Source organism: Salvia hispanica, chromosome 2 (genome assembly GCF_029641045.1).
Source record: "Salvia hispanica isolate PSC_SH4W2 chromosome 2, Shi_PSC_v1, whole genome shotgun sequence".
Taxonomy (NCBI): Eukaryota; Viridiplantae; Streptophyta; class Magnoliopsida; order Lamiales; family Lamiaceae; genus Salvia; species Salvia hispanica.
In genome coordinates, this window is record NC_142693.1 from 24944740 (window position 1) to 24966651 (window position 21912).

A 21912-nucleotide genomic window follows, 5' to 3' on the forward strand; every position below is an offset into this window, starting at 1 on the left:
TAGCTTTGTGCCAAAGATAATTGGTGAAATCTTGTCATCTCTAACGTGTAGTCTTAATTCAAAGAGATTCTATACAAAAAGATGAATCAAAGTTTCCTACTTTGTGAATAAAGATAGTTTTCAATTTCCATAAACTGGGTAACAAGATCATCTAATCTTTGTTTCATGTTAATTAATGAAAAATAATGATCAGTTAAAAGTGTAATGGTCAGTTAATTACAATGGATTGGCTAGACGGTAAAAGAGCAAGTTGCATACTAAAATAATTTAAATTTATTTTATCATTTGTGGAATATAATATTATCATGGATTCTGGATCAAGTAGACAAAATTACTTTATCACATTCACACTAAATAAGATTCATCTCCAAAAGAAAAAAATAAAAAAGAAAAGTAGAAAACTCCAACTCACAAGAATATTAATTTGATCCAATACACTTTATGTAGAACTTTTTTCTCTCAAGAACTTTTATGTGAAACCTTCTTGTGAAAATATCTCATACTACTATATTTTCTTTTCCATTCTGAAAATAAATTGTTAATCACACTTTACACACCTATAAAAGAATTACAAATATGGAGTATTTAGTCCCAAAGAGATGAGTTGGACTACCGAACAACTGAAACAACTCATGAGTTAAAAATTTGCACTTGGCTACTCAACGTATACCGTGGCATGATATTTCAAAAGTGTGTCCTTCCCATTCCTCTCGTACTAGGAAAAGGTCCTCTTAGAGTCTCAGTGCTCGATCCAACGTCTCCATAGAGATGATTTGCTAATAGAGCGAGAGATAGGTGATTCGATTCATTCCAATTCAGATCGTGCACATTCGAAATCCATGTATAGAGACGTGGTTGTCAATGTGATCTGAATTTTCCCGATTTGGGGATTCGTCGAAATTCAATTAATCAAATATGAAATATAAAATTGAAATGCGAAAAGAGAAAAAAAAAACATGTATAAATTGAAAAAAAAAATTCCATAATAAATATACATGTCACAAGATAATGGTAAATCTACGTGTCTTAGTTTCTTTCCAATTATGCTTTTTTCGTTTATGCATTGCCTCGAGACACAGAAAAATGAAATCAAAAGTTAACGGCTGAAAGTGAAATCTGATCATGCAAGAAAGAGGAAAATTAGTTTTAAGGTTGTCCAAATCCACAAATTAAAGCATCAATATGGTTCTAATATACTAAAAAAATTCACATAGCCACCATATTTGTCTATACCAAAATTGACTTAAAAATGGATAAGAAAGGAATATAAAAGCCGAAAGCAAAGTAGGTTTATCTTTCTTTTTTGGTTATTTGATTTTGAATTTTAAGACCTATATTGCAAGAATATTAATACTTTATCATGGGATGCTATGTACTTTCATTTTTCAATTATTGTTACTTACAATATTTATAACAATTTATTTGTAGTCTATTTTAATCTAAAATCAGAAAAATTGAAATCAATTACACGATTAGAAGAGAAGCAAACTAATCAAGGTTAATTGTGACTCAAGGAGTGCAAAGTTAATAATATCAAGATAGAGAATTATATATGGACATTTCTAATTGTTTGATAGTATATTTAAGCTTAACTCAAAACCCAGTATAAGACCAGGGCCCTATCTAATTTTACCAAAATTATAACATTAACCTTGTTTATGTATCTCACCAATTTGTCAAGTTAAGCCATGTTATTTAATATACAATACAAATATAGATAATTTCTTTTCTATCAAACAACAACGGAAAAAAATCATATCTTCGCATATCTTGACATGAAGCCCGTATTTCTTATCTTGTTTTACATATCTTCTCATATCCCATCTTTTTTATCAAAAACTAGTTATATATTTATTCAATCATATTTTACAATCTAAATACTATGCTGAAACTTGAATGTAAAAATACAATTTGAATTTTATCCAAAGTAGTTTATTTATTATCCTAACAATGACATTATATGGGTTACTTTGGGGCTTTGAGATTTTGATTATATTAATCACAAATTTTTAACCCAAATAAGTGAACAAAGGCCCAATATATTTAACACACATGGCAAAGTCCATATCAGCATATGGTTCACAATTGATTATTTGATTTTTTTTATAGTATCGTATAAAAAATAGTGTAAGATAGGTAATAATATTAGAGTGCTTGAAAATATAGTTGAAATCAACCTAATCCCATTGGCAAACAATTCTTTTTTTTTTTTTTTAATAATTCGTATACACTTGATTGGAGTTAATAAAATATCGAACATATAATTGAACAGAATACGTTCTAAATGCTAAACATTTTACTGCTAATTATCACCTAATATTTTTAGTACTTTCTTTGATATTTTTTTGTAATATTGTCACGTCTCCTTAATTTTTTTCCAAATTAATATGAAACATTTTAATATTTTCATGATATTTTATGCTCGGATGCATTGTAAAAATAATACCTCTCTTAATAATGGTCCATTTTTGCAATTATAGTAAGTCCATAAAAATTAACCTTTTTTCATTTTAAACACCAGTGAAAATTTATGACCCTAAATATCTTTATTACTTTTTCCTATCATATGATCCATCACTTTTTACATCTGTGAAATATTTTGTAATAATTTGAAAAACTGCATTTATTGATTTATAATTCACTTCATAGGAGAAAGGGTTCATTTACTTATTACAGAAAATATAGGGACTAAGATGGAAATTAACGGAGTAAAAAAATTTCAAATTGAACTAGGCTCGGGATTTGCTTCGGAATACGGTTCGTCAATCTCATCCTCTTTATTCCTATTTTCCCTCCCTCATTTCAAATCCAAACAGACCACCACCAAATCGAAGTGAGAGATGGAGAGCGATGGCTAATTTGGCCTAAGCCGCTGCGTAGATAGAGAGAGAAAGCTGCGTATCGAGAGCTCCAGGAGGCAACAACGATGTCGGAGAAGGAGGGGCTTCCGAATCTCAACCTGCTGAATGCAGCTCCAATTGGATGTAATAGTGAGTTTCGTATCAATTCTGCTTCTGAACTTAGGGTTTCTTGTTGATTACGTGTTAGCTGTTCAATTCCATAAGATTCAACTCGCGAAAATGTGAATTTCCTTTTTTTTAGCGAAGAAAAGGCGTAATTTTTTTTGAATTATGCATTTTCGTAATTCTAGGTTTACTTCATCCTTTTGAGATGGACAGCTTGTTACAATGCAGCTAAAAAATTCAATTCCAGTTTTTCCTCTGATACTGAATGTTGAAGCTATTAATGTTTGCTTTAAATTGAATAATGGAGTTTTCGCTTTTGATTCAGAAGTTGAATTTGGATTTTGCCTCCTTTTTAGTTTGGGATTTGTTGGGATAGTATGCGACTCTCTATAAGAAGCTAGCTAGCTAGTTTTTAGTAGTGGAGATTGCTTATTTGCATTTGTAATATGTGCTTAATTCTAGATAAAGTTGAGGTAGGAGCTGGGCCGTGCCCTCAGATTTTGGCCAGGCGAAAGCTGGCTGACATTAGCAACGTGCCACAGAATTGGAAGTCACAGCCAATACCCACGACTATTACTAAAGAGTATGTTGAACAGCTCCGGAAGGTAACATTCAGTGATGGGTCTCTTATCATCGTGTTGGTATATATGGCCTTGTTATTTGGTTCTTGATTGTGATTCTTGCTACAGGAAAACGTTGCTTTGGCGATGATGTTGGCGCAGAGAAAGTATCCTCTTTTGATTTGCATTAGTTTGTGTTCTTTTTGTTGTATAGTTTTTTGCTTTGCTGCAGATTGTTGGCTTCTGATTGGACTGTGAAATTCCTTGACATTCTTTTTGATAAAGCAAAATAATTGAACAGAGTGGAATTGAGCTAGAAAAACTGAGGTCGAATTTTATTAAAATGAGGGATCAGAATCAACAACTAGCTCTGTCACACACCCTCTTGCTTGCGGTTCGTACCTCCTTGTGCTCTCCAAGTTTGCTTGATTTTGTATGCATTTGGTTAACCCTTTCATTATTTGCTAAATTTTCAGGAACTAAATTCAAGTAAAGATAGGGTAAGTTGAATGATGCCTCATGAGTATCTCTTTTGGATTCATGGGTATGATTCCATCCATGTGCTGCTATGCTAGCTAATACGTTTCTTAATGCCCCTATATTCTCAGTTGAAACAATTGCAACATGAGCTTGGATGCAAAAATGGTTCGCTTCAAGCAAGGAATTCCAAACTTGAGGTCTGTGTGACTAAACCTGCTACAAGCACAATTCTCACAAAATGTTTGACATGTGAAGGCTGAAGTTGTTAAATCTCGTTCCTTGAAAAATTTACTTATGGTCCTTCTATTGTTCTCATGTTGACCACATGAAGTGCTTTGCAGTTGTTAAATCTTGTTCCTTGAACCTTTTTCTTTTTAAAGTTTTCACTTTTAAAATGGCTGTTTCAATCTTCAAAAGGAGAATGTGATTAAGGAAGACGAGCCCTCAAAAGAAGGCGAAGATCATAAAAAGCCTCGTAAGGCCAAAAAGAGAACGCGTTCACTCTGTGAGTATCAGTGGAGTAATTCTGTCTATTTAGTATTTATGGACTCTCAGATGGATAACTCAAGTCCTTTTTTTCCTTTGGATTACTCACAGGTTTGGGCTCATCTGAAGAATCGCAGTCCAAGGATGATGCTGGAAATAGGTAATCTATTACCCAAATAACGGCTCATAGTATAGTACTAGTACTTTTGCTTAATGAAATTCGTTGGCTGACCTATCGTGGACTTTCATGCCAGACTCCCAGTGAGGAGGCACTCCTCTAGGTTTGAGGTTTTCCAACCAGATGACGATAGTGTGTCTGAGATGTATGATCCCAAAATTCCCAAATGTTCGCTTTCTGATGCATCGGTTAGCAATGAAGAGCATGTTGCTAATAGGTGATAATTTGTTATGCAACCTAAATTCTTTCTCGATATTCAGTGAGATTTTCTGTCGACTGATATCTCATGTGTTTCCATGTCCAGACCCTCAGTGAGGAGGCAATCTGCTGGGTTTAAGTCTGCCCCACCATCTCCAATTCCTGATGAAACCGTCCAGGAGAATGACTCATCTATTGCTGACATGTCGGTTATAAATGAAGGTCATGCTGTACAAAGGTGATATTTTTTTGCTACGCACAAGTGATAAGCAAATCATAGACCATTTCTTTTCAAAATCATTTCCATGAGATTTTCATCGACTGTTTTCTTGACTTCTTCCATGCCAGACCCTCTGTGAGGAGGCAATCCACTCGGTTAAAGGCCGTCACACCGTGTCCAGTTCCTGATGAAACAGTCCACGAGATTTCGGTTGAGACAGTCCATGAGACTTCTGTTGAGACTTCGGTTATAACTGAAGGCCATGATGCTATAAAGAGGTGATAATTTGTAGTGTTACATATCAGTGAAAAAAATCATACACTATTCTCTTACAAAATCATTTCATCGAATGATTTATTGACTACTTCCATTCCAGACCCTCTGTGAGGAGGCAATCCACTAGGTTAAAGGCCGTCACACCGTGTCCAATTCCTGATGAAACAGTCCACGAGACTTCGGTTGAAACAGTCCACGAGACTTCGGTTGAAACAATCCATGAGACTTCTGTTGAAACTTCAGTTATAACTGAAGGCCATGCTATACAAAGGTGATAATTTTGTAACATTACTACATATCAGTGAAAAAATCATTTAATCGATTGTTTTCTTGTCTACTACCATGGCAGGCCCTCTGTAAGGAAGCAATCCATTAGGTCTAAGACCAAAATACCAAAACAGGCAGATTATCTGTCTGAGATGGACTGTACCATATCTACCAACTGCACGTCTCTTGATGAACCCGTCCCACCTGTCACAGAGAGTGGCTCCACTTCTGCAGACACACCCGTTGAGAATGAAAACGACGGAAGCCGTTCTTCTGGTTGGGGCTGCGATTCACAAGGGTCTAGAAAACCATCTTTAGGCAGGCCATCACGCGTGGCTGCAAGTAAGGTTCAAACCTACAGGGAGAGATCTTTGAAAGAGAAAATGCGTAGACCGGTGTGAGTGAACTATGTTTGTAGGTAAGACTTTTGTTGTTATCGTCGTTCATATATTGTTCACTCTTTGAACATGAGATTCTTCTAACTCTTACTGTAAAATTAGGCAAGAGATGCTTCTTTTCGTATTATTATGATATGGGAAAATTAGATTGATTATGTTACAGACCTATCCATGTGAACTCTTTTATGTAGCCTATTACCCAAACGCCTTTGTTGGTCATGATGATTAGTGTGATTTAATTTATACAGATTTGGTACCACCACAAGCAAGATCCAATTCCCTTAAACGTGCAATACACAATTATCAACCTCAATTATTTATGGCTCATGCCAATAACTTGCCTTCCATCAATCTTGACTTCAAATTAGTTCTCTACATATTTGAAAAGCTTTCTCCTTTAATCTAAATTGCCTTTTAATAGGAAACAAATAGATATAGGCTTTAATCACTTTTCTTCCCTTCACGGTGATGGTGGCGGTGGTGAAGGAGGCAAATGGAGGCTGAGGAGGAAGTGGCGGCGCCGGTGGCATGTAATGACCGGTCGCCGGTTGCCAAAGGCAAGCGCACCAAGAGACAGAGACCTCATTCGCTTAGCCCCAGCTTCTCTGTCGCGGTGGACATCCCCACCACCGCGGAGGAGGACGCTGCCCGATGCCTAATCCTCCTCTCCCGCAGCCATTTCCTTCACGGCGAAAAATCTAACGAAAATTCCAAACAAAACAACCTCCACCCTCAATTCACCGACGGTGGCACATACACATGTAAGACGTGCGATCGCGTCTTCTCGTCATTCCAAGCCCTTGGAGGCCATCGGACGAGCCACACGAAGCCGAAAAACGACAAGAAATCGGCATCGTTCCACGACTCCGACAACGACGACTTTCCTTCGTCGAAGAAAAAAATCCCACCTTCTCTCTACCTGCACACCGCTGCCGGTGACAGCGGAGGGAGGCGGATTTCGTCGCCGACGGTCCACGAGTGCTCGTATTGTGGGGCGGAGTTCGCCTCCGGTCAGGCCCTCGGCGGGCACATGAGGCGGCACCGGGCCGGGCCGACAAGCCTGATACCGGAGCCGAAAAGGCCGAGGAACGGGCCGGCGCTGGACCTCAACTTTCTGGCGCCGGAAGATGAGAGCCAGCGGTTCAAATACGAGGAGGTTCAATAATTTTTGACACATTGATCATCCTAATGCAAAACTAATACAATAATCAGTTCTTCTAAATTTTTACTTACACTTTTAACCGTGAAATATGAATGCTTTATTGTTGATTCTTTTACTTCTAAAATCTTAGTTGAGTTACTTCTTTCTTTTAATTATTATTGTTGTAACATATTGCTTCTTCTTAGGCTATTAGGCAATAGTCATAACAATGTTAATATTTGCGAAATGAAAACTGAATTTATTTGAATTGTTTTTTTTATTGCTTATATTCAATATGAGTATGCCTTGTTGGAATAAGACTTTAATGCATAAATTCTGAAATAGGGTAAAAAGACAAAGAGGCATAAATTTGCTTTGGAAAAGCAAGTGACTAGTTTACTCCCTCCATCCCCAAAGAAAATGTTCTTGGGTTCGACACGGATTTTAATGCAAAATTGGTAAAGTAAGAGATAAGTAGAGAAAAAAACTAATTAAAGTATTGTGAGTGGAGAATGAGTCTCACATCAATAAAGAAAAAAACATTTCCAAAATTAGAAAGTGAATATTTTTGTTGGACGAACTAAAAAGGAAATAGTGCATATTCTTGTGGGATGGGGGGAGTATTAATTTATTATTACGTGTAAAATGGGTTAAGAAAATAATCTATAACCTGAATATTATATCCTCTTAGTATAAAGCAAGTGTCTAAACTCAAGTATTTCATACCGTGTGAATTTCAAGTTATCGTGCTAATTTCAAGTCATTATTTTGTGCGGATTTCAAGTCATTCTTTTGTGCGAATATACACAGTCTTTTACTGAATATAGCATCATTTACTGTGACAACTTAGATCTTTGAATTGGTCATGATAAATTAGGATGTTATTAAAGTGACAAAATGATCTTTCATTAATAAAATGTTGTTTCGTACAAATTTCAAGTCATTATTAAAATGATCTATCAACACCTTTCGGGAGAGATCGATGCTATTGAGCTCCTTGATTAAGCCGACACTAATCGGTTTCAGCGTATCCAGCATCATGAAGTGTCTGAAACGAGACGGGATAAATCATCAGAGAAGAAGTTGTGAGAGAAGGGAAGAGGAGGACCGTTATCGTTTGCAGTGTTGAGACGACGTTGGAGAGTTGAGCAGAACTCGAAGGAGATGAGGCTGTTGTCATAGTAGCTGCGGACAAAATCTACCGATTTCTCATTATTAGAATCTTCCTTCCGCAGATCTTGAAATGCCAAAATAAATTCTTCAGCCATGGCGGAAATGAGCTGTGCCGGTTGGTTGCTTCGATCTGTGATGATCGACGGTTGGTTGAACTGGAGCTGTGATGATCGGAGGACTTGACTGTGAGAGCTAGGACGGCTGAGGGGCAGCAGAAGAAGAGAAGGAAATAACAAAGCGAATGGTTGAGATTGAAGCTATATTAATGCAGCAAGGGATTTTCTTCTTCTCCCGACGATCAGAAAAAGCTGCTACTTGAGCTCACAAGCGGATTCAAATACAATTCTTCCGGTTCAACTCCACCTTCTTTTGTAAATTGGAATGAGACAAGGGATTGTTGCGAATGGAGCAACGTGGGATGTCATTAGCCTTGTTCCGGTTGACATACTTGTCGACCCTTGACCTCTCACGCAATGACTTCACCACCAGTCAGATGCCTAACCAATTCCATCGCCTCCCTGATATGGCATACCTTCGTCTAGCGGGCTCTGGTTTCATGGGATCATTTCCATCCACGTTGGCCAACCTAACAGAGCTAGTTGAGTTGGATCTATCAAGTAATTTTCTTAATGGTCCTATTCTGAAATGTAAGAATCTTGAAAAAGTAGATCTTAGTGATAATAATCTAATGGCTCACTTTCTCACTTGCATTTTCATGGTCTTAAAAACCTTTCTCGTTTGGATTTAAGCCAAAATTCGTTAAACGGCACCATTCCTCACCATCCTTTTGCTCTACCTTCAATTCAAATTGTGCTTCTATACAACAACCAATTCAGTGGACAAATCAAAGAAATATCCATTGTAGGCCACTCTAACTTTGGTGGGGTAGATTTGAGTGGTAATAGGATTGGAGGTCATGTTCCTAACTTCTTCTTCAACTTTTGAAGCATGTCAGTTCTCATTCTGTCCGACAACTTGTTCAGTGGCACTTTCAAACTGAATAAGATTCAAAGTTTTCCAAGTCTCTCAAAACTTAGTCTTTCTAACAACAACCTCAGTTCTAACTCTGTCCGACAACTTGTTCAATGGCTCTTTCAAACTGAATAAGATTCAAAGTTTTCCAAGTCTCTCAGAACGTAGTGTTTCTAACAACAACCAGTCAGTTGACATAACCAAAACGAGTTCAAGTTTTAACTAAAATAACTGTATAATGTTTCTATCTTAAAATAAAACAATTGATAAATGTTTTAGGAGTATCAACAAATATAACTGAAAGAGACATGCAATTTTTATTCTCTTAGATCTTAGATTTTGTGTGTAGATGTACTAGTTTGTGATTAAAATAAGGTTAAACTCTAGTAATTGAATAATTTATGTGTATTCAATTCGCACGAAAGAATAACTTGAAATTCGCAAGCTGACTTGAAATTTGCACGGTGATTTGAAATTCGCATGGTAGGAAATACTTAAGTTTCGACACTTAATATTCACGTCATAGATTATTTTCTTAACCCATTTTATACGTAATAATAAATTAATAAGTCAACTAATCACTTGCTTTTCAAAAGCAAATTTATGCCTCTTAGTCTGTATACTTGGTCATAATAATCTTATGTTATGTCAATTTGGAGTTTTTATAATATTAGACCGGCCTCTTTACAATGCACGATGATAGTTATAATTAAATGAAAAAACAAAACATAATCAAAGCAAAAATAATGATCCTTCTGTCCAATACCATATTAGCTAAAGCTACCCAAAAATTCAAGGATGAGTTGGCTTGATTTTTGGACTGGGACAGGTCATATCTTTGTTTTATGGCCCAATCTCTCCTAACTTTATAAATTATTTGGTTGTCCCATGGGATTGAGATAATTCTTATTTTGGATTGGGTTGAATTATGTTCTTCTTTTCAGAAAAACTTTTATCCAAACAAAATAAAAATACCATCATTTTAGTTTTGAATTAAAAATATCTAGTGATATATTTTAATCTGATGAGTGGGCTTGATTTATGGATCTTTGAGGTTTCACAAGATTTAGGCACATGGATAAACCTTTATTTCGAATTGGGTTTCATTGTAGTTTAGTCAGTCTCTGTCCATTTCTCTGAGTTGGGCCATGCCCACATTTGCTATAAGGATTAATATGAAAGCATTACTTGTATTTTTGAAGAAAATTTCCATCTTTTCTGCTAAATGATACCGAACAATCATTTATCCCTTTGTTGATAGTCAAATTTCTTTGTGAATTGATCTCTTCTGCTCTAATTTGACAATCCTAATCTTGCTGAGCTATTGAGGAACAACACAAGTGTGCCATTACAGAAGTAAGCCTTTTTTTTTCTTATGCTTTTTTTCAATTTCAGTGATTGGCTGTAGAATAATTTTGAAGCACTAGGGTTCTGAAATTTGATTTTAAGTTAATTGCTATCATTTGTGTTATCCATGATTGCTTCCTTTCATAGTCTGTATTCATATAGTGTGATTGATGAATGCAAGAGGCGATTTTGGAGTGGAGGATATTGTATTTATTTTATTGGGATAAAAGTAGAATAGACCTATATATACTTATCTAATCCTATGCGGTTCGACTCTCTTTATTATTCTGGGAAAGAACCGACAAAGAAAACCTAGAATGTATACTCGACTCGATACATGGTAATTATTTAAAATACCAAAATTAAAGGGTAAACAAGGAAAGCAAAACAGAATCTTGGAGAAGATGTGCTCGTTGAACTTGACAGCAAGGTCTGGCAACGGCCCTTGAGAGCGATGACGGGGGTGACGGATTAGGCGAGCCCAGGAGTTCAGCCTCTATCTCTCGGCTCGTTGGAGTACTCATATATCACTGCACTTATTTACACCAAAACATACAGAGACAACATTAATAAATAAACTAACCAAATAAACTAGTGTAGAGTATCGATTTACCTAGACATAAATAAATAAACTTACCAAATAGAAACTTCTTATGAAGAAAACACTATTGCCTCCTGGCTCGATTCCTGGCTTGCATTCTAGCACGCCGTCTTCTCATGTCTTTGGCAATGAATATGTCTTCAACAACTTCTTCTATTTTGCGGAAGTATTTCTCTCTGAAGCTTCTGCAAAATAGAAGTAGCCACACAATGATCCCTACACCCACAACGTATCCAAGTGCAGCTGATACGTATTCCCACTCAATCTCCTTCTTCTCTTCCACATCTTCATGTTCTCGTGTGTCGTTGTCATGGGTGGGACTGCAGGTTGTGTGGAGAGGGAAACCACATAGGCCTGGATTCCCTTCAAAGCGATCATCTGAAAATGTTTGAAATTGATGGCCATTTGGGATCATTCCGACCAGCTTATTGTAAGACAAGTTCAAGACTTCAAGGAATGTGAGTTCTCCAAGCTCCATCGGTATTGGCCCTGTTAGTTGGTTTCCAGAGAGGTCGAGTGATTTGAGATTACTTAACTGACCAAATGACCTTGGAATGCTTCCATTGAGGGCATTGTGAGAGAAATTGAGAAGATAAAGTGAGGTCAGATTACCAATTACATTTGGGATCTCTCCTTGGAAATTATTGGAAGAGAAATCAATGCTACCAAAGAATTTCCAAATACCATGAAGCTCTAAATTTATCCCTTTCATGTTTAATGTCATAACGTATCCGTCCCACAACCAGTAAAAGTCTGAATCACCAAACCACCAGGGTTTATCACCCTGTATCGTCATTGCACTCCAACTAGAGAAGTTAAAAGATTCCAGACTTCCATTGAAATGATTTGAGGATATATCTAGAATTTGGAGAGAAGCCCAACTATTGTGACATCTCACTTCCCCATGGAATCTATTGGAGTTCAAGATAAGAACTTGCAACGATGACAACATGCATGGGAAAGTGTCGTTGATGTTGTTATTTCCAACATCCATGAACTCCAACGACCCGCAACTTTCTAAGGACCTTGGGATCCTTCCTTCTAAAGTATTATTGTTAAGATTGAAATATCTTAGCTTACAATCTATAGAAAAATTGTCTGGAATAATGCCGCTGATGTTGTTTTGCCCCATCTGGAATATGCTAATGTTTTGAAGTAGGCAAAGGGGTATGTCGCCACTTAATTTATTTTCAGACAAGTCAAGAATATCGAGGTGTATGGCATTGCAGAGGGAGGTTGGAATTGATCCACTTAAACTATTATTAGAAATAGACAAGTACCCGAGATTAGAAGCAAGTGGAACGGGCAAGTGCAACTCGCCCGTAAGCTGGTTAGACTGCAAGTATAACTCTCTAAGAGAAGCAGACATATGGTAAGGCTTTTGCACATCGGTCAGACGATTAAATGAGAGGTCCAAATTTCAAATGTTGTGTTCCCCAAATCCAACTAGGGATCTCCCCCCCAATTTGATTGTTTGAGAGATCCAATGTTTCCATATTCAAATGTTTGATGAAATCAGGAAAATGGGACAAGTTACATGAAGCTAGTCTTAACCATTTTAGTTGGACACATCTGTAAGAACTTGAACTGGAATTGCCAACATCTACTGACAATATATTGTGAGATACACCAAAATTTGTAAGATTGGCAAGGTTTCGAATGTTGTCCAATCGAAAAGTGCCATTAAATTGGTTGTGGCCAAGTTTAAGTTCCCGCAGTGAACGGAGACCAAAGAGAGAGTGGGGAATGTTACCAGAGAATGAATTATATTCCAAATCTAAATAAGAAAGATTGGAAAGACCTTCAAAAAGCGTCGGAGAAAGTGAGCCTGTCAAGAAGTTTCTCGACAAATCGACATAATCCAGCTTGGTTAGGTTAGCAAAGGTGGATGGAATCGAACCCTTCAAACTGCAGTTAGAAAGACCCAAGACGGTCAAACTTGGAATACTGGCGAGCAAGTCTGGAGCTGCTACTGCTGAAAGATCATTATAATGTAGCCGAAGAATAGAAAGAGAATGGAGTTGTAGAAAGGAGCTAGACAAAGGGCCAGATAAATCACAATGAATCAAGCTCAAAGTGGTGAGATTGGGTAAATATGAAGATATAATGTGGCTCCATTTTGTCCTTTCATAAGAGAAACTGATATTGACATAATCAAGATGGAGCTCTCTAAGCCCTGTTAAATTTTGGACAAGCATCTCCAAATTTGGGTGCTCAAGGCGGATAGTGTAATACAAGCTAGAGATACCGAGACTAACCAATCTGGTCAAGGACAAAATTTCAATAGGAACCTGTCCTTCAAAGAAAGTACCTGTCAAATCCAAGTGTGTCAAATATGTCAGATTCTGAATACCTCTTGGAATAGGAATACCTCTTGGAATAAGGATGGGAATATAAGTAAGGGCATTGACGTGATTGAAGGCGAGGTTAAGCTTCTCCAAATATTCAAATCTGAAGAGACTCGACGAATCCCCAATTCCACCAGAAATGGACTCATTATCGAACTGCAAACTAACGACGTAGCCAGCAGCATCACATTCCACACCGGGCCACATGCAGCACTCATCACTTTCATTCCATCGCACCAGTTTTGTTGAAAGAGAAGAATTGAAGATCAGCTCATCCTTGAGTTGAAGCAACAAGATTTCCTGATGATGAAGGCATTTGTTATTATATGAATGAGTAGAGAAAATGAAGGACAGAGTTAGTATATAAATGAGCAACAACAAGTTTGAATGCACTGTCAAAGAAGATATGATAATTCTTTGTTTTTTTTTTGTTGGTACAAATGATGATAGTGAATGTGAGTTTAAATAGTTTACTTGAATATCTTTTTTAAGACCACCACTTGAATAAATAAAGACATCCATTAGTAAATTCCACAATCATAGTTACAATTCTAATCCAGGAAGTTCCACAAACACGATTACAAGTTTCAATTGGCCATAAGAGGTTAGTTGTTAATGACAACGATAATTCAATAATATAATTTCCACAAACGAGGTTATCTATTTTACTACTCCATATTGTTAGCCTAAATGTTTATTAAAAACTTAATTTGTTATGAATAGGGAGCAAATTAGATTAAACCTTATAATAGTAACTTATACTCCCTCTGTCCCAAATTATTTTAGTCCTATTTTATTTTGAATTGTCTAAATATTTAGAGTCATTTATATACTTCAAAATAACATGGAATAAAGGGAGTATATATATGTTAGTTAAGCAAATATCTTGAACCTTCGATAAAAGGAATTGATGGCAATGTCCTCATCTGTTACTCACAAGGCATTGTAGAAGTTGTTGAATTAGTCTCCTCAATCCATCATTCTCTACAACATGTAAATGACGTTGTCCGCGAGTCATCTTTGTCCAGGGATCCTCTCCTTTGTCTGTCATTGGTGCTTAATCTCGAACTGATACCAAATGATGTCGAATCACTATCGAGAATAACCAAGTGAAACAAAACCAACCAATAAAGAAACTCAAGTTTCAAAATCTTGTTTATTAAATTGTCCAAAAAACTATTATTAGAACTAGCAAAAAGTAAAATGATGTAATTCTTGTTCACCATTCTACTCCTACCAAATTGTAATTTTTTATGTTTAAATGACAACAATCTGAAATTCAGTAATTCCACATGCGTGATATTTGGTTTTGTGTTTAACTAAAGCTCCACTGAGGTCCTTCAAAGTCATAGTCAAATGAAGTAATTATTTAAAGAAAAAAAACGTGTTAAGCTGTTAATATGACTAAAAGATCTCAATCTAAAAGTTCAAATTAAAACTTTTTTTTTTTTTAATCATGAGAACAGTATAATTTTTTTTGCACTAAACTTATTACGTATAAAGTTATTTAGCAGATTACGCGAATTCATTAATTAAAGGTAGGGCCTATTCTAAAGAAACAATTAAAACTAAAATTTAATTAACTTGTTTATTATCAATCTGAGTGGAGTTTGGAGACTTTGAAACATTTGTGCCCACTAACCTTTTAGCTTAGTGATAATTTCAAAGTCTTTGTCTTTGCAAATTGATTGTAGAGACAAAGTGATGTTACTATTTGTTCAATTTTCCACATGTTAGGCCAAGTACCAATATATACTTCATGACAGCATTTAATGGCAATGTTAGGCCGAGTACCAAAACACACTTAATGACAATATTAGAATGAGACATGCAATTGGAAGAATAATTCACGGGTTAGTAAAGTGGAGGAGTGGTCAAAATTTTCTTCATTTTTAAGAGTTTATATTCCCAAAGGTTGAAATTTTGATGGTTCTGTGAACAGGATAAAATAACATGAGATCATTACATTGGACCAATGACTATTAAAATTGTATTATAAAAATAAATTCCTTAAAATTCTTCTGGAAAATGAAAAATATTATGTTAAGTAAAAAATCTAAATATAAATTAGACAATACAAAATCTACATGAGGCCAAACAAATTCAGCCTAGTTCGATTCACTTCTATGGGCCAAGAAGTCCACTACAAGATAACAGAAACTAGCTCCAAATAATTTACACATGTCCATTTGCGAACTTTTTGCTTATCTTCTAATTAAATTGCTACGAATATGGAAAATGGATCAAATCAAAATGTATTAGTATAGCCAAACTAGAGCTATTAATATGATAGTTGATAATCCTTAAAATTTTTCGTGATTTCACGTCAAAAGTTTTGACGGCCATATCACCAATGATTTCACCCAAAATTTGACGTGCCTTATCGATCAAAATTGAAACTTATTTAATATTTTTTTATTCCAAACCTTATAAAACTATTCAAATTAAAGCAAACTATATGATTGAAATGACTATTATATCCAGTATAAAAGAATATCAAAATCGGGATTTTGGTCTTAAAAATTGAGCGTAAAAGATGGGAAGAGAGAAAAACAAATAAAATTTTGTTAGCTCTATTTACAAAAGATAGAATCAAACAAACCGACAGTCTCTTAAGTCAATTGTGAAAAAAGTGGGACTCTTCATTAGTCTATCAACCATTAAAAAAAGAGTTATGCTACTAACATTTTGAATGTTCCAATACTATTACAACACTTGCTCAATATATTTAATTAAGTTGAGCCTAAATATTTAGTTTGACTCAAAATCAAGAAAATATTCTTCTTCTATTGTGAAATGAGTAGTTCCTTAAGGCCGTAATATGGAATATTATATATAAAGATAAAATTTGAAATAACTCGAAAATTATTTTTACATAAAATTTTGAAATAAGTTATACAAACAAGCATATATTTGCTTTTGAAAAGCAGGCCCTCAGTTTGGACTAATTATAATTAACGTTTTAAATGTGTACACAAAAGCAAGTAAGCAACTAAGAACCTGTCTTCCCATAATGCATACTTAAAGCAAGTGTCTAAACTCAAATATTTCCAACCATAACATATATCCTCTTCTTTGCAATGGCAGTTTCTTCGCTTATACACCTCCTTTCCTTCTTCGTCTTCTTCATAAGAGCATCTCCAATGCCGGCTAGCCAACCGGCTAGCCGATTCGCGTCGCTAGCCGAACCATTGGAGCAGGCCAGCGCCAAATCGGCGAAAAAAGCGGCGTGGGCTGGCCGATCGCGTGGCGCTGGCCAATGTGCTGGCCGCCATTGTGGCGTGCCGATCGGCCAGCGATCGGCCAGCGCCGTATTTTCGATTTATTTTTTGAAAACCTATATAAACGCGATTTTAGTTTCATTTTCATTTGCACCTTGTTTTAACGAGTTTTCTCTCTCTCTAAATTTCTGGAGCATCATCGAGCGATGAGTAACGCGGGTGGTAGCAGTGGTGGTAGTGGTGGGGACGCTGAGGAGTACGAACGGAGGATGAACGAGGCTATGGAGGCCTACATGAACCGCCAGATGGAGCGGTACATGTGTAGGGTGGAACAGCAGGCGATACCTCGCCCTCCACGGGTTGTCCACCGCCGAACAGTGATTGATCGGGATCACGTAGCTGCACATCAGCGGCTATATGAGGACTACTTTTCAGAGAACCCGCGGTTTCCCGCAAACATGTTCAGGCGGCGTTTTAGAATGCGCAGGGAGTTGTTTATGCGTATCGTTAGCGCTTTTCCGCTTCAGGCACGATGCGGTTGGCAGACCCGACCACACCCCTATTCAAAAGTGTACGACGGCAATCAGACAGTTGGCCTACGGAGGTGCGACAAACATGTGAGATGAGTACCTCCACATCGGTGAGACGACTGCTCTGGATTGTCTGAAGTATTTCTGTGAGGGCGTGATAAACATTTTCGGTGAGGAGTACCTTCGAAGCCCTACTCCCCAAGATTGTCAGAATTTGATGCAGATGCACGGGGAGCAGCATGGGTTCCCCGGGATGTTAGGCAACATAGATTGTATGCATTGGGAGTGGAAGAACTGTCCGACTGCCTGGAAGGGGGCCTACACGACCGGCTACAAGTCAAAGAATCCCACGATGATCCTCGAGGCCGTAGCTGATTACCGGCTGTGGATCTGGCATGCGTATTTTGGGGTAGCCGGGTCGAACAACGACCTCAACGTCCTGAACTCGTCTCCCCTCTTCAACGAGAAGTGCCAGGGCGTCGGTCCAGCCGTCTCATTTGTGGCCAACGGCAACCGGCATGATATGGGATATACCCTAGGTGGCCTGTCTTTGTGAAGACGATCAGGCACGCAAGTGATGAAAGGAAGGCCTACTTTGCGGAACGAAAGGAGTCGGCGCGCAAGGACGTGGAGCGCGCATTTGGTGTGCTCCAGTCTCGATGGGCGGCAATTAAGGGTCCAACGCGTTTGTGGGATGTCCAATGCGTTTTCCAAATAATGTACGCCTGCATTATCATGCACAACATGATCGTCGAAGACGAAGGCGTACGACTGACTAGTTGGGCCAATGACGATGAAGCCGGTCCAAGCCACGGAACGGCCACCCCTAGCTTACGACGTGGGGTACCTCTCGATGAAGTCGGCCGCCTCAAGGAATTTGCCGACATGCGCCAAGTGGATGCTCATATTCAACTCCAAAAGGATATAATTGAAGACTTGTGGGCACGGAGGACTGCACGGAGATAGTTTTTTTTCTTTATTATGTAATTTTTTTTATCTATGTACCTTTTTTAATGAAATTAATGAATTTTTCCGTATATGTCTCGTAAATTTAATTCCGTAAATCGTAATTTTAATTCCGTAAATGTAGTATTTTTTAAATTATTTTTATTGCGGCTGGCCTATGGCTGGCCTAAATCTGATGTGGCAGGTGGATTTTTAGTGCTGCTGACGTGGCAGAGAGAGAGAGTGGCTGACCTATGGCTGGTCTATTTGCATTGGTGATGCTCTAATATTTGTCGATGGCCAATGCCTCAATGATCAAAAAAAGTTGTTACTTGATCTCAGGAATGAATTCAAATTCAATTCTTCCATTCCACCTGGTTTAGTGAATTGGAATGAGACAGGTGATTGTTGCGAATGGAACAACGTGGGATGCGATGACTCGGGTCACGTTATCAGTTTGGACCTCCTCAACGGGGGCCTCTCTGGCAGAATTGGTGAGTCATCAGCCCTTTTCCGGTTGACATACTTGTCGAAGCTGACGTCTCAAGCAATGACTTCACCAAAACTGAGATTCCTAACCAATTCCATCGTCTCCCGAATTTGGCATACCTTTATATGACAAGTTCTGGTTTCATGGGACCAATTCCATCCACGTTGGCTAATCTAACTCAGCTAGTTCAACTCAGGTTATTGAGTAACTTCCTAACTGGTTCAATTCCTTCATTTCATAAATGCAAGAATCTTGAATTGATAGATCTTAGTGATAATAATCTAATGGGCCCACTTTCTCACTTCCATTTTCAAGGTCTTAAAAACCTTTCTCGTTTAATTTTAAGCCACAATTCTTTGAACGGTACCATTCCTCACCATATTTTTGTCCTCCCTTCAGTTTATGATCTTGATCTATCCGACAACCAATTCAATGGACAAATCAAAGAAATTTCGGTTGTAGACTCTAACCTTTTTCAACTGGATTTGAGTGGTAATAGGATTGGAGGTCCTATTCCAAACTTCTTCTTCCAGCTTCCAAACATATCAGGTCTTATTATTTCTGACAACTTGTTCAATGGCACTTTTAAACTGAATAAGATTCAAAGTTTTACTAGACTTTGGGAACTTAGTCTTTCTAACAACAACTTGTCAGTTGACACCACCAACATGAGTTCAAGTTCGACAGGATATCCATATTTAAATGTGTTATACATGTCATCTTGCAATTTGTACGATTTCCCTGATCTTAGAAATGCATCCAATTTGATAGATTTGAACCTCTCAAACAATCATTTGCGAGGGGATATTCCTAGTTGGAATTGGGAAACCGAAAAGTGCTATTTGGACCTTTCTTTTAATCTTCTGACAGGTTTGAAAAAGCCTCATATCTCTCCAAATTACACCAAATTACAGTGATTATGTTTTTTTGCTTGCAAACAATCAACTAACTGGAATGATTCCACCGTCCATCTGCAATGCATCTCCATTTGGTGTTCTCGACTTGTCTTTCAATAACCTGAGTGGTAGCATACCTCCTTGCATAATATAAAAAAATCATGTGAGAGAAGTGCTCAATCTTAGGAGAAATAAAATCAGTGGTTCTATCCCTGATCAATTTTCTAGTGAGTGTAACCTACAAACCTTTGATGTTAGTGATAACAACTTAGGCGGGAAGGTTCCTAAGTCTCTGTCAAATTGTAAAAATCTACTGGTGATGAATGTTGGAAATAACAACCTCAAGGATATCTTCCCATGCATGCTGCCGTTGAAGTTGCGCATACTTGTTTTGCGCTCCAACAAATTCCATGGAAACTTGAGATGTCGCATAAGTTGGCCGGATCTTCAAATTCTGGATATATCTTCAAATGATTTCAGTGGTTGTCAGAATTCGCTAAACTTCTCGAGTTTGAGAGGAATGATGTTAGAGAGTCCTAAACATGTCAAGTTCAACCGCTCTAACTCCAACTTTATAGGTGCCAATAGTTACTACCACATTGAGGTGACAATAACCGTTAAAGGAATTGATATGAATCTTGTGAAGATTTGGCCTGACTTTACATGCATTGATTTGTCTTCCAATCGTTTTGAAGGAGAAATACCATATGCAATTGGTAATCTCAGCTCACTCTATCTTCTTAACTTATCTCGCAACTCTCTCACTGATGCAATCCCAAGATCATTGGGTACCTTGGCAGATCTCGGGTCGCTCGACCTCTCTTCAAACAAGCTCACCGGAAGAATACCAGAGGAGCTTGCCAAACTCAATTTCCTTTCAGTCTTGAACTTGTCATACAATCATCTCAGTGGACAGATCCTAACGGGTACTCAGTTTCAAATGTTTTCGGCAGATTCATTTGAAGGAAACGCGGGGTTATCTGGTTTCCCACTCAACGGAAGTTCAACCACACTCATCCACCTGTTCCAATGTCATCAGAGGATTCAGAACCAAAAGAGGAGGAGATCGAGTGGGAATATGTGTTTGCTGCATTTGGTTACATTGTGGGAATAGGAAGCGTCGCGTAGACACTGTTTTGTTGCAGAAGCTTGAGAGAAAGATACTTTGAGAAGATAGAAGAGGTTGCTGATAAGATATTCTTTGAGAGAGGAAGGAGAAAAAGACATGAAAGAAGAATAAGAAGCAGAGAAGAGAGGAGGAATGGGCTTAGGAGACATCATCATCATTGAAGGTTGAAGATGTAATTTGGCTTGTGTTTGATTAGCTTTTAGTGTGGTGTAAACTTTTCTTTTAGCTATGTGTGTATCCTTATGTGCGCTCCAAACTTCTATCTTATTATTGTTTTTTGGTAATATATCTCATTTCATAAATCGATCAAACAATTTGATTTTGTGTCAATTTGGGGTTTTATAAGATTAGATCGGCCTCTTTCCAATGCACAATGATGGCTATAATAAAATAAAAAATGAAACATGTTCAAAGCTAAAATAATGATCCATTCGTCCCCTATCCTATTATAAGTGAGTTAGTATTTCTTTTTTTACCATTAAATTATAAGTGAGCTATTTTCGATTTTAGCAAAAGGCAACATTTTACTCTGACTTATGTTTTCTCTCTTCAGTTTTCTTCTTTATTGTCCTTTCTACATTATTATCTCACCACTTAACTATCTAATCAACACATTCTTAACCTTCCTTACCGAAAACAAGTTTCTCACTCAAGCAAAACCACCCCCTTACTTAAAAACATGTTTGGTAGGGTAGATAATTCATTTAGGGATGGAATTCTATAAACAAAATGATAGAATTTTAAAGCCAATTACTTTTTCTCTCCAAACACTATCTTTAAACTTCCATAAAATATTGGATATCCAATTACATTGAGGCAAATTATCATATTTATGAATTATATAATTAAAAAGGAAACAAGAAAAAGGGAAAAAATGAGTCTTGATTGAAATATTGAAATTTGGATAACTAGTGCGTAAGATATGCTAGTGTGATTATTCATACCTCTTTCAAGTCTTTCGTCAAACACCTTCTGCTCCCTCAGATTCCAGCTTTAAATTTGGCAATCTAACAAAAAATTGGCGGATACTGTCAAGCCATTTAGAAAAGGATAATATTTTGCGAATTATTGCATATAAAGATCAATATGT

At 37.2% G+C, this 21912-nt stretch overlaps 2 protein-coding genes and 2 pseudogenes across 3 annotated transcripts; 3 read left to right on the forward strand and 1 right to left on the reverse strand.

The window, feature by feature from the left end:
* The first annotated feature begins 2801 nt into the window (after nucleotides 1-2801).
* Nucleotides 2802-6189, forward strand: LOC125215857 (Shugoshin C terminus). The gene is made up of 13 exons (XM_048117425.2): nucleotides 2802-2990; nucleotides 3429-3571; nucleotides 3656-3693; nucleotides 3812-3920; nucleotides 4003-4026; nucleotides 4135-4203; nucleotides 4424-4511; nucleotides 4604-4652; nucleotides 4747-4887; nucleotides 4975-5106; nucleotides 5217-5366; nucleotides 5465-5635; nucleotides 5714-6189. Exons 1-13 carry the CDS (start codon nucleotides 2927-2929, stop codon nucleotides 6030-6032), a joined length of 1497 nt encoding a protein of 498 aa, XP_047973382.1. The 5' UTR covers nucleotides 2802-2926; the 3' UTR covers nucleotides 6033-6189.
* Nucleotides 6190-6474: 285 nt separating this feature from the next.
* LOC125206469 (zinc finger protein ZAT5-like) lies at nucleotides 6475-7265 on the forward strand. The gene has a single exon (XM_048105721.2). It carries the CDS (start codon nucleotides 6523-6525, stop codon nucleotides 7192-7194), a length of 672 nt encoding a protein of 223 aa, XP_047961678.1. The 5' UTR covers nucleotides 6475-6522; the 3' UTR covers nucleotides 7195-7265.
* Nucleotides 7266-10857: 3592 nt separating this feature from the next.
* LOC125190121 (receptor like protein 27-like) lies at nucleotides 10858-14133 on the reverse strand (annotated as a pseudogene). Its single transcript, XR_016135554.1, has 2 exons — nucleotides 11300-14133; nucleotides 10858-11192 (listed from the first exon to the last, which is right to left on the reverse strand). The product of XR_016135554.1 is annotated as a receptor like protein 27-like (transcript).
* A 4789-nt stretch (nucleotides 14134-18922) lies between these two features.
* On the forward strand, nucleotides 18923-20983 carry LOC148931900 (receptor-like protein 33; annotated as a pseudogene).
* The last annotated feature ends 929 nt before the right edge of the window (nucleotides 20984-21912 follow it).

What these genes read in the sequence shown, in the direction of transcription:
- LOC125215857 (XM_048117425.2), top strand. Translation starts at nt 2,927, where the DNA reads ATGTCGGAGAAGGAGGGGCTTCCGAATCTCAACCTGCTGAATGCAGCT. An exon ending in ATGATGTTGGCGCAGAGAAA is followed by an intron (nt 3,694 to 3,811) that starts GTATCCTCTTTT and finishes TTTTTGATAAAG; the next exon opens with CAAAATAATTGAACAGAGTG. An exon ending in GGCCATGATGCTATAAAGAG is followed by an intron (nt 5,367 to 5,464) that starts GTGATAATTTGT and finishes CTTCCATTCCAG; the next exon opens with ACCCTCTGTGAGGAGGCAAT.
- LOC125206469 (XM_048105721.2), top strand. Translation starts at nt 6,523, where the DNA reads ATGGAGGCTGAGGAGGAAGTGGCGGCGCCGGTGGCATGTAATGACCGG.